Below are 13,895 nucleotides of genomic sequence, written 5' to 3' on the forward strand. Positions count from 1 at the left end.
ATATCATTTTATTCTCTAAAAGAAAAAAATGCAAAGGTAAAGGTAAGAAAACCCGTATATTGAAGGAAAAAACAGTGAATTGGTGCAGCAGAGTTATTAGGCAAGTAGTATAGAAAGTGTCTTTATAGGAAAAAAAGCTAGAGTTACCAATGTAAATGTAAACATTAAAATTTCTGCATAAAAACTGAGATTGGTGATACAACAATAATATATATTATGGCTTAATATTTTTTAATAGGGTGATAACCTTTACATTACACTAAGGGATTAAGCATTGACAGTTGTTCTTTAATAGGCTTAAAGGGTAAAAAGACTATTGTAGTGCAATAATGACCTCTCATCAAACCCAAACTAAAACCCTTACAGACTTAGCTTACTCTAATATGTTTATTTATATCTATATTGGCTGTTTAAAGCTTTTACTTTGTTTAAATTGGCATTGCTTACTTTTAAAAGCTGCATCCAAGAGGAGGCTCCAAGTTCAGATTCATGGTTTCTAGAGCATGAATGCAGTAGAGTGATTTCTTTATACATTATTGTGGATTTTCTAGGATCACCAGTAATTGTGGCTCTTTCCAGCTCTGGTTAACCACCTTTTGAACATTATTGACAATTCAAGAATAGTGAAAGCCATTTTAGATCATTAATGTTCATCCAATTCAACGGTCTTTAATGATCTGCTATGTAATGGATATAACAAGTTAGAAAATGGTGTTTTAATTTATGTCTAATGACAGTGACCAGAAAAAGCTAGATAATGAAGCTATATCTGTAAGTTAGATTCATTTCAGTATCTTGTACCAGCTTGTTATGCCATATGTATCACTTGACTGGGAAATAAATGGATAAAACATTGTGCAAACTGGTATTCAAGGTGCTACAAGGATTAGTATGTTACAGATAGTCAGAGACAGAGCTATGTTACATAAAATGTGATTTTACATATTGGCTAAGTAGTTTTCCAATCCTTCACATCTAGGATGGTTTATGAAATTCATAAATTTACGCATAGAGAAATATGTTTTAGCAGATTCCTAAGTATTACATTACAATGTGAGCTCTCTACTGGTATGTACAATAAAACTAACTATGAAACAGTGCCAATAAATTTAAATATTATCATGTTTATGACCCATTTTGTGATGTGACATTAAGCTATCACCAGCACACTATACTATCTGTGGGAGACAGCACCATCAATATACCTATTCACCTATAATGTGCCAGGACAGAGGGGACTGTGTTAGAAAATCAACTTTTCCTATGAATGTCAAATTTGCCTGTAAGTTTAAAGGCATATAGTAAGTGAATAAAACATAAATATTCAAAATAAACATTTCAAGGCTTACTTCCCTTGCACTCTGCCTGCTCCTCCTGATAGAGTGTTTCTTGTTGACACATTGGGATTAGAACAAATGACTGCAGGAAGTGCAAGAGGCTGAAATCAGATCAATTGCCCGGTGGCTGTTTTAAAGTTAACTTCAGTGTTTGTCTTCTGTTTGAGTGCGGTTGTGGTGCAGATCCACCTCTAGAGGAAAACACATGGTCAGAAGCAACATGAAGGAACCCCACGGCAACTACTACACAAACACAAATGCATGCAAACACTTGCAAAAAGTGGTACAATTCTGCAGTTTTCTGCAAGACCTAAGGAGGCCATAGGCTTTGCAAGTGGCTCTGGTTCAAAAAGAGTCCAAAAAAGTGCAGTAATGTTGCTGTCTACTACTATATGTTAAATAGGAGATAAGGATTTTTTAAAGTGGTTCTGAGCATTAAAACTGCTTAAAACTACTTGCAAATATGTATTGTCTGACCTTAACTGGCTTGTAGCAAGCTGGCTTTATAGGTCTCAGATCAGCTTTAGAACAAATGGACTGCATTATGCATATATGAATAGCAGTGTGTTTTTACACTAAAAATATTAAAGTGTTTTACCTAAATGCTTGTAGTTTTTCCTAGAATATAATGAGACATAAACTGTGTGCCTATTTTATATTCAAATTATGCTTAGCAGGATTCTTCAGTGGGCTGTGATTTTGTCCTAATCATCGTACAAATCTTTTACAATTGCATCCACTAATTAACACATCTGTATGCAAAGGGTTTGCTCAGTCAACAAAGATATTCTGATGGATGTGCTGAAGAGTATCTATCCAGTAACTTCACCTTCTTCTGGCTGAAACAATAAATTCAACAATAGGAAAACAATACTAATGACATTCACATCAACAACACTGACTGAGAAAGATATTGAGATATAAATGTATATATATATTTATATATTAGCCCAGTAAAGATGGAAGTATGGGATTGTATACTCTATCTTTCTTCAACTAATTGGTATTTAAATGTGGTAATTTTATTGCCACCCCGTATTAAGTTAGGTATTTGGATAAGTAGAAAAAGAGACAGGGATTAGATTGCAGATAAAGTATTATGTATGTATATATATATATATATATATATATATTATTTCAATACATAAAACACTTTATCTGCCATCTAATCCCTGTCTCTTTGTCTACATATCCAATAGTCCAGTAAAGAGTTTCTAGGTACTTCTAGGAACACGGCTTCCAATTTCTAGGGCTATCTCCTGGCACATAAACTATTTACAAAAAGAGTGGAAAGCAGTGATGCACTAACATTCTGCCCAGCAGTCCAGCAGACTGAGTAATACAAACTAAAAGTTATATGAAGAAAAACTAATTAACTACGATTGCAGGGATTCTGCAAATAGGGGAACAGGTGCAGGAAAAAATTTGCATTATTTTACTAAGAAATGTTACTGTTTACTATTAAAACTGTGAACAATGTGAACTGTAAATGCCCCATTTATTCATGAAATTTTATTGTGCCTTTTGTAATGCTATTGAAGTACAGGTTTATGATTGGTATTGATATGCTGTTGCTGAGATGTCCTGATTTAATATGAATTTGATAATAAACATAATAATTCTAGCTCAGGATACACATAGGGCATGCATTATCAAAGCATTCCAAGACTGGAGAAAATAGACTATCATGGTAGAACCTGGGTAATCCAGCAAGCCTGAAATTAATCTGGTCCAGCATTGAGATCATGTGCCAATTAAAAGCAAATGATCTTAGGAAATTTGATTCAGGTTTGTTGCATCATTCAGGTTCTCCAATGATAGTCTATCTTCTCACGCCTTGGAGAGCTTTATTAGATCATAATTAAAGCAGTTGTTTTCTTATGACCTGAAAATAGTTAAAGGGTTCCCCTGTGTTAGAAGATAGAGAGCATCTACATCTCTTTGTATCAACCATGATTATAAAAATACATAAACACAAAACAATACAAAACATAGAAATGTGAAAATAACAAATAGACTTTATTTAAAACCTTACACAATATTATCACAGTATGTGCCTAAATCTGTAATTCAGAAAACATTGTTTCTTGGTACACTATTTGGTAAGTGCAGTTTACTATGTTGTACAGTGTTTAGCACCAGCTGTTCTAAACAAAATTACTGGATGGCATTAAAGCTAAATTAGAGTGATAACAATGAAAAACTGGAATGAAATGTTTGTTTTAAATACATTTCTGAATTCCAAGCCTCATTAAGATTAGTTAAGCAGATTAACGGATGCTGTGATTTTTATTCTCATCGAAGCATTACACTGTTCCGCAGTCATTTTATTTCCAGTAATGACATGGAATAACCAGCAACCCATAACCTATTCTCTGCCTGGAGTGTTGGCTATGAATAGCATGCCAATATCGCCTGAGGCTGCTCAGTGTTAGAGCCAACGATAAAATGAACTAGATGAAGGTTATCTGTTTTATCATTGTTAATGATTAGCATGCAGATCCATAGGAGTTGAGGCTTTCATTTACATAAAGTCTTTATTGTGCACAGTAAGCCTCAAGATAGATGATTCCAAAAGATTTTTTCTTTACTCTAAGTATATCTAGATCTAGAAGGGTAAAATAAAATAATCCCTCCTGACACCTGTTTTCCAAATATATCCTCATATACTTTATCATGTATCTAATTCCAAAAACAAAAATATAATATATTGTTGTTTACCAATCCTTGGACGTGATGGCTCCATTTGTTTTATTTTATCAGACTTTCTTCCCTTTATTTTGCTTCCCTCACTGGTGCCATTGCCATTTGTGGGAGATGGTAATCCAGTGAAGCAGATGTTCACACCACCCAGGCTTCTCTTGCTGGTATCATTGCTGCAGTCTCCTCTTTTTGATCAGCTCCCTCTCCTGGCAGAATGATCTCGTAGGGGTGCATAGGAGATGCGAGCGCCCCATTCCCCGCAAGACAATGAGCAGAGAGAGTAGATGAGGAGAGGGCCAGATGTGGCCCGTGGGCCGAAGGTTGGGCACCCTTGTCCTAAAACAATTAAGACACCTTAGAGGTTCTCACTTCATTAGGTATCATAGTGGGTGTAATGTTGCATGCCAAGACACCATTTTTCTACTAAATATAGTTCTACTGTAAGCAATAATGATATGATTTTTTTACTTTGAGATGGTAATTGGGGAATAAAATGTCGGATAATTTAGAAATCTAAAATATTCTACAGATTTGCATATTCATGTATAACAAATGGCTTTTCATTTCAGATCAAATTGAAATAGAAGTAATGCAGTGATATAACTGTGTTTTTATGTGCACATATTATGTAAACCAATTGTAGTTACTTTTACTATTCTGTTTCATTTCTGTTACGCTTCTTTATGAATGCGTTTCATATCCGAAACAAACTACAATAAATCAATGTGCAGAAATGATTTATTCCAAATAATAAAAATGCACAAAAAAGGAGCATACTTTCAAAGAACAGCAAGCTGAATTAATCTTCATAATTAAATGGATAGCAGAATTGCCATTAAAATTTAATTCAGTGCTAGTTTTTAGTCAAGTTTAATTGTAATAAAATTATGAGTCTGGACTGAAATGTCAATGTAAATAACACAGACTATCTCTAACAATAAAGGAACCTTGCTTATTAATCTCTTTTGTTTATTCACTGCAGATAAGAAAATAAATGTTTTATTCAATTAGGATGTAATTCTTGCATTTGTTGTATGGTTCTTCAGTTAGCACAGGGCACAGGGGTGTTTGCAGAAAAGAATAATGTAAGATAAAACAAGTTTATAAAACCACCGTTTTGCATTTGTTGAACCTTTATGAGTAATCATATGTACTGTAATGATAATTAGCTTTTCCCCTTTTAAATACAGTGGTACCTTCGTATAAATCCTTTATCTGTTCTAGATCGTTGGACTGATAACAAACAGGACTTTTACCAAAGAAATATTTCCCATAAGAAATAAAAAGAAAAAGATTAATCCGTTCGCAAGAAATAAAATTCTATTGTTATTGGCATATTATACATTCATGGGGATGTATAAAATAATTTAAACACTGCTTAACTACCTGGGCGTTTCACTGATGTCTAGATTCCTGTACCAAAAGCGGTACACTGTTTTTCATGAAATTTTTTTTAAAATTGTAGACCTGTAACTTACAGAAATATGTCCGAAAAAGGAACTAATAGATATCCTGAATATAATAAAGTTTGAAACACACAATCATGTAAAAAAAAATTTAACTTTAATAATAAAATTAAATAAAAAACACAAAAATCAGCTTAAACAAGAATGCATGAATAAATAAAAAATACTGAAAATGCAATAATTCGGTATACTGTATAATAATATATTTTTCTAAAACACCTCCCTATTGTGGTAAATTTTAAAACAGAGTCCAACGTCACATACCTATAGACAAAACCACATAAATATTTTTTGTTTTATTTTGTATTGGATTGGATACAGGACTTTGTATTGAATCCAATACAAATTATTTGAATTTCCAGCTACGACCCCCGTCGACGGGCGTTTGCACTGACATCCTCAGGAATCGTCGAGGGACGCGTACACGAACGCCGGGTGTTCTAATTCTTTCCGTTACATTTTTTGCATGGACATTTATTGTAGATTGTAGGCTATAATTCTTAGGCATGACTCACCGAAATATGTCCAAAATTTTATAAATTTATTAATAAACTTTAAAAAAAAAAATTTATAAAACATTATAAAAAAAAAAAATAGTGTATAATGCAATGTAACTGTACTACAATTATATATATATTATATAAAGATTTCTTTGTATTGGACTCAATATAGCTTTTTTGTATTGAGTTCAATACAAAGTGATTTGAATTTCCCGCCTCCCGCCCGCACCGACGCTTGCAGCGACGTCACCGGGAGAAACCCCGGAGATCATCACTGCACACGCCGGGAGAAGACAGAAGAGGACAGACGTCTCCAGAGGAGCTGCGGGGACAAGGTAAGTATTTTTTTTCAGTTGTAATCCAATTGTCATACAATGTTGTACTAAAATACATAAATACAAAAGCAATTAGATGAAATAAATGAAAATTTAACCTCACTTTACCTTGCTGAGAAGAATACAGTGCCTACTAGGATGGTGCTGAGAAGGGAGGAGGAGGAGATGTTATGTAATTCACAGAGAGTTATAGCGCGGGTTGTTCAATGAATGGTAGCAACTGGCATACTGGCGCTCGTGGGCAGTCGTGGCTTTGTCTCGAGAGAGGTAAATAAGGGTAGCGTGCAGTGTTATGACTAATCTTGACCCATACAAGTTCTAGCACAAAGGTTGTATACCAAGCAAAGGTTGTATACCAAGCAACATTTTTCGTGTCCAAATGGGACTTATACCAAGTTGGACTTATTCCAAACAGATTTATACCGAGGTACCACTGTACTTCTGATTAATCATAAAAGAAAATATGGAATTAAAAATGTGTCCACAGTTTGTTTGCTGGACATCTGATAAATGTCCTGCTTTAATGTTCAGAAGTTTGTAAGTTTTCTGTTTGCTAATGAACTTTTGCTAAAGTTTGGGAGGCAAATGTTGGTTCCAAATCCTTAAGTTCCTCCCAATTTTAAGGGAGACTATTGTTAAGAAAATGAAAAAACAAGAATAGGGTGCTGGGCACTGACATGGGGAACCCTGTGCTTGTGTGCTTGTTCTTTGATGTGACTCTTTGGCAGCTCCAAGATGTTGATGCTCTATATACCAAGTTTACTGGTGATGCTCTGTATGAGCTCAGTTCTTGTTCAGTAGTGAGCTCTCATCCCCACCATTTTCTGTCCAACTCTAAATCCATACATTCATTTCTTTCTTAGCAAAACAACTCTGCTGCCTTAACCACTAAAAGCCTACACACATATTCATGGGAGAACCTAGGTGGTCTAGCAAACCTGCAATACATCTGGTTCAAGACTGAAAACGTTAGACAACTAATTATTATTAAACAGGATTTATATAGCGCCAACATATTACGCAGCACTGTACAATAAATAGGGATTGCAAATGACAGACTAATACAGACAGTGATACAGGAGGAGAGGACCCTGCCCCGAAGAGCTTACAATCTAGTAGGTGAGGGAATTTCACACACAATAGGATGGGAGATATGTAGTGTGGGAAGTAGTGATGGTTTCAATTGACAGAAGAAGATGGGTAGGCAAGTTTGAAAAAATGGGTTTTGAGCGCTCTTTTAAATGAGCAGAAAGTAGGAGCAAGCCGAATAGGACGAGGAAGACCAACTAATAACAAATGATTTGTAAGAAATCCATTCTGGATCACTTAGGTCCTCGCATGATAGTCTACCTTTTACGTTTTTTTGTAAAGTCAAAGGGCTCTTGAAAGATGTAGTTGTGGGGACACTTTAATGTAAATTGGAATTTAGTTCCAATCAGTTGCCCCTACAAGAATTTTGCAAGAGTGATCAATGATGAAGGTTACAAAACACAGTAATAAGAAGAATACTTGTGCATGTTTTAAGGGGAAGAGGGAGTTTGGGAGTTAATTTAGTTTAATTTAGGTAATGCCTGGACATGATTCATACTCTTCCATTTCTAGAATGTTAATATCTCCTTAACATGACTTTTTTGTGCAAATGGAATTTATTAAGGTCAGAAACAGCCTGGATATTATATGCTTTCATAAAAAAATTTTCTTTGCTTCACATTAGGACCTAAATATTTTAAGAGGAAATAAGCACCCTAGGCATAAAATGACAAACGGTATTAGGAGTCACCTTGAAGCTACATGACCTATTTAAAAGTGAATGTCAGCAGGATTCATGTATCACCTCCAATGTTCTTTTACTGTATGTTATAGCGGGGGGTAAATTACTCCAATTATATTTGTCAATAGTTTTCAAAGCTGTTTCATAACAATACCTAACATTTAAAGTATGCTTGTTTTTTAACCTGATTTTAGGATATTAAATATTTAAAAACTTCAACTAACATTCTGCCAAAAATAATTATTTATATCAAACCTAAGACTATAAACAAATACATGATTATGAGAATGCGGCAAATAGCCTTGCTGACTCCTATGGTGTCTCTTGCTGAATTGCGATTTGCTGCAATCAGAATCCTCCTGTTTGTAAAGCAATTGTTCACAATGTTGCTGAGCATTGCACTACGGCTTCATGCCGTTTTATTTATTACCTGTCACAATATACCCAGATGTTACCCTGCAGAGGAAAGTAAAATACTATAGGCTTCAAAATGCTTTAGATTTAGATTAAGGATACAGTAACTGAGTAATAATCATGATTGGCCTGTAAATGTAATTGCTTTATGTACTTAGTGCAATAAAACTGAGGCTGATCAGATATATTAGAAAACAATGGGACGTTCTGGCACAATCCAACTTTCAGCAGATTTTTTTTTTAGACCAGTACTATTATATTGCATGCATAATAATTTGAATATTGAGTATTTTGTTTTTCTGTGACATGGACAAATACATCCTGGTCCTGGCATTTGACCCCCAGGCCAATACAGATATTAAACACTAGGCTAGGAACACAGAAATGTTAAAAGGGGAAAACACAGAAGACCTTTTTACCATAATCCTTTTTTCGACCAAATTTTAAACTATTTCAAGTTTGCTTTTAATGTTCAAACCTCAACACAGAAAAAATATTATACTTACTAGTCTTGAGATGTGGTGGCTTCATTAGTTTTAAACTTTTATTTTCACCTGGTCATCATGCTAGTAACACACTTCTTGGCCCCTAGACTGATAATGCTCACTCATTCTACTGTAGAAATGGAACAGAACTACAGAAACCTCTCCTCTACTTCATTATACAGAGCAACCATTCTCAACCAGGGTTCTTCCGGAGTTTTCCAGGCATTTCTTGAACTGTCATTGACTTTTCTCCCATTTGATGATGCCTGCATAGTTCTTGAGTAAATGGCAGTTCATACAGCTCTGATGATCTTTTGAGTTGTCTTTAAGGGTGGAACACTGTAAGCATGAGCATTCTTCCCACTGGGCACCAATTTCAAGGCTTGTTCCCTGATGACCCCAAGACTCCCCATATGGCTCCCCAATTCTCCATGAATTGGTTTTAGTTTGCTAAGACCTGAATCTTATATCAAGGGTTTCTCAGAGGTAAAAAGATTAAGAAAGACTGACATAGAATAGAGACGTTCTGTAGTTCTTTAAGACATTTGCACCAATGTAACTGATAAGAATGCAGCACAGACAGATAGCACAGTAGGTTATCAGCTGACAACATTTCTGGTACAATCAATGGGTATTTTTTGCACTTATCAAACAGACATAACAATTTTTATTAACACAATTATACACTTTTAATGGTATATAAACCAGACCAAAATGATTCCAGTGTACAAAAAAAGTTGCTACATTGGCTGTTGGTGACCTAAATAATTTGTCAGATGCCGTCTGCAAAGTATGACAGAAAGTACTAATTTAAAATCCAATTATGAAGGAAAGGTCCAGAAATCATCTTAATAATTTCACAGAGCACAAGAGAGAAATTGCTGACTGTGCATTCTTTTTTGGCTGATGCAGACTTCTTAGCCTGTTACTAAACTAATACTGTCCAACAAAGGTATCAATTATGCCCAAAAGAAACATATTGTTAAGTGAACACAGCTGTAGGTGAATAAAAAAAGCATTTCCTTATGCTAGCAATCATTTAGCAGGGGAGATGGGTTATTATTTATCTAGCTTTTGGTATAGAACTAGTTTTTGGACAAAATACTTTTTAAAATTGGTGTTGTAGTGGAGACAATGATGTTCATGAAAACATATTTTTAGAGATGTAATACTGATGTACCTATAGCACACCTGGTAATGATAAATATAAAATAAGCTGCAGGGTATACTGCTAGTAATACCTGGTTGACATAAAGGGCAACAAAAAATATGTTTTATGTGAACCACATAACAGAATCCTAATAGATATAAGAATGGCAATAACTGCAGTTTCCAATACATCGCTTTAAATGAATGTATTGTTTTTGTTTTTTTTTAAAATAATAACAGTAACACCAATAAAACATTTTGAAATACATCTAGTGTAGGAAGAAACCAGGGGCCATAACCATGTGTGAAAGGATCCCATAGCTTTAAGGTCACAATTTTTTAAATCCCAAAGGCAACCCCTTTGGGATACAGTCTCCTAACTATTGTTTTTGGAATATATTTGGGGTTTCATGCTTAATATTGCTTTAATTTTGGCAGCATGGTGGCTTAGTAGTTAGCATTCTGGCCTTTGCAGCGCTAGGTCCCAGGTTCGAATCTCAGCCAGGGCATGGAGTTTGCTTGCCCTTCCTCTGTATGTGTGGGTTTCCTCCAGGTACTCCGCTTTCCTCCTACATTTCAAAAGCATGCAGTTAGGTTAATTGGCTTCTCCCCAAAATTGACCTTAGACTGTATTAATGACATGGTAGGGACGTTATGTTGTGAGCGCCCTTTGGGGGACAGCTAATGACATGACTAAATACTGAGTAATATGTTGGCACTATATAAATACAAGATAATAGAAATGTGATTGTCAAAAGCCACTGCTAAGTCATAATGTAGTCAGCTCTGAACCTCCTGTATTTATGAGCCACACTGCAGTTACATTGTTAGATTACTGCTATCATGATATTTTATGCCTTGTAAGCAATTTTTTTGTCTTAATACCAGCTTCCTGTAATCTCAAATAAAGCAGCACCCTGGCTATTACAGGAATTAGCCACTCAGAAAGGTGCTGACAGCAAGGACCTTGTTGACTTTGAAATAAAAGCTTGTTAGCTGAGGGAAGATAACTTATCAACGTGATTCTATTTCTTCATTGTCCAGTCAGCAAGCTTTTTTCCTGATTAAACTGTTGTGTTATTGTGGTATAGATGTATGGCTCGTCAGTGGTGCCAGTTAGAGATAACTGAAGCACAAGACTGGCTGAACACAATAACAAATCCTTTCACTGGTAAAATAGTTCTAATGAATACTGCATTAGTAGCCCTGTGCCTGAGGTTCAGGCAGAGGACCAATTTTTGTGTTGGTATAATTGATGGTGTCATTAGAGGGCAAAAATAACAGCTTATTCCTCCTATAATATGATGACTGCTAGTCAATGCTGTGGAAAAAGATCATTACAGCAAAAGTAACTATGTTCTAAATATGTAATGCCACGACGATATGTATGTTTGCAGCAGAATTAGGACATATTATTTCACTGGATTATGTTCATCTTGTTAAGTGTTTCGTTGTTTTAGATTTTTTTTACTAGTGTGCATTTACCCTTTATTGTTTATTCAGTTTTTACTTTTTACTGTACCAAATGGCAGACCATAATATTTTATTGTGCAAAAACCACCGTACTATGCTACATTAAACCGTAGTATATTGGAAAGGAAGTACAGTAAAGTGTACACACATTAATGTTATAGATTACACGCCATATAACTTGTGATTTACTATTAGTGTAATGCCAATGTGTTTGCACTTACTATCATATAAATGCAGGTTCAGTAGAATAGGGTGCCTTAGGCAGTCACAGGGTGAAATGATGTGTCAGCATAAGTTAAAGTGGATTGTGGAAACATCAATTCCTATAAAGCCAAAGCAGAGAACTAAGCAGATTTGTGCTTTTAATTAACAGTAGGTCTTGAACGAAGGCACTGATTTTAGGAAGATGCCCAACTTAATAATTATATGCCAGATATGGGATACAAAGGATGAGCAAATCTGTAAATGAGCAAACTCGAACTTAGCACCAAAACCCTAATAAGGGTTTTTGCATGGGGATGGGGGAATCTTGTTGTTTATTCTGGAAATTTTTAAGGCTAATAGGCGTGAGGTTCCAGGCACTGCCATACTGCCTTAGAGCACATGGACCAATAATATTTTAAATAACATATTTTAGGGGAAGGGGTTGCTCATATCACTTAAAAGGTTACATACATCTTTGTAACATGCTTGGACGATGCCGTAAAGCTATATGGGGTGTTTAATTTTTTATATACAAAAAAGAAACAAAGTATGGGGTCCTGCAGTTCGGTCATGAAGTCTGACTGGCTAGGAAATGTAGTGCAGTGTGTGCATCAAACCCCTGCCATGGATTTCAAGTTGGTAGGCTGTCCAGGTCACCAAGCTTGCTTTAATAGTCATACTAATGCATGCACCTATTTCTGTAACAATGATAGAATTGCTATGTCTTTTTTGATTGGAATTTAACAGGTTTTTTTTGCCAAACATTCTTATGATGTCTCTGAATTTTCTCCAGGCAAAAGCGGTTATGGCAAAGGTGGGATATCCTGAATTCTTGATGAATGTGACATACATAAACGAAGAGATTAAAACAGTAAGTCTTAATGTACATATGTATAACCCATTATTGTCACTATCATTTTAAAGATTTTTGTAGTTTGTCAAGTTTCATTTTTTTCTGATTTTTGCAAAACACAAAGCGGAACACAAAGAGGAGTGTTCTAACAGCTGCTGGACAATCCATTTTACAGTTTTTAAAATAATTCTCACTAATTTAGGAGCATATGGCATGCAGTCAGATCAGTAAAGTAATAATTTTTAATTAGATGCCTTGCAATGGTGGCCTGTTTCTTGAGATAATAAAAGGTGTGTATTACATAACAAACATCACTTTACTAACAGGAAATTGTTTGGTCTTTTAGTCTGTGTGTTACCTAGTGATCTATGACACTATTGTAATAGGCACATGCCTGTCTATATCTGCAATAACCAACTGCCTGAATCTCAAAAGTTCAAATTGGGACTTTAGTTCCACTTTAAAATATAGTCAAGAAAATATACACAAAAGTATAAGGGCTATACTGTGACATTGTGGCATTTTTATACTTCTGATGTGTTTTCATGAAAATTTCTCAACTGCTGAAAATATGATTTTCACAGCGAAATTACGTTTATGAAAGTTATCTGCCCTTCCTTACTATATACTTTAAACCAGTGATCGCCAACCTTTTCAGTCCCACGAACCATTAAAATACCAGGTCCTGACCGCGCATGCGAGGGGAGCCGGGTGTCAATCAAAAGGGGAGAAACCTCCCCCTTAGTGACATCATCATGACATAACCCCACCCACTCTCCGATCAAAGTCTCAGATCACAGCCCACCCACTTCCCTGAGCCTGGGATTCGTACTGGGGACATGGTCCATGGCTCCGGCTCTAGCTGGTGTGCCCCGCTTGGGGGGGGTGCTAGCCAGAGCCGCGGACCACCAGTGGTTGCTTTAAACTACAAGATTTAATTAGATATTAACTTATCGATGTCATGTGCAATAAGTACATTAATGTTAATTGCTCCTCTGGGCTGTATTACATTAATACATAATACATTACATTGATCAATTAATACCTAGCACTGAACTGTTTTAATACTGAGTGAAGTATCATTCTGAGAATTTAGTACAGGTATGTAATGTATGGCCATAAATATGTATTTATCAAGATTTTTATCATTATCTAGTTAGTAGATCATTAGGAGATAGTGGTCCTCTGAGCCAAAAGCCTGGCAA

General features: G+C 35.4%; 1 protein-coding gene across 1 annotated transcript in view; it reads left to right on the top strand.

Moving 5' to 3' along the window:
• The window catches only part of PHEX (phosphate regulating endopeptidase X-linked), a 101,581-nt gene that overhangs the window by 61,574 nt on the left and 26,112 nt on the right, over nucleotides 1-13,895 (top strand). Inside the window, exon 13 of the mRNA XM_072428320.1 lies at nucleotides 12,631-12,708. Coding sequence (XP_072284421.1) covers nucleotides 12,631-12,708 — 78 coding nt within the window. The remainder of the gene's footprint in view (nucleotides 1-12,630; nucleotides 12,709-13,895) is intronic.

This window comes from Pyxicephalus adspersus, chromosome 1, assembly GCF_032062135.1.
Source record: "Pyxicephalus adspersus chromosome 1, UCB_Pads_2.0, whole genome shotgun sequence".
NCBI lineage: Eukaryota > Metazoa > Chordata > Amphibia > Anura > Pyxicephalidae > Pyxicephalus > Pyxicephalus adspersus.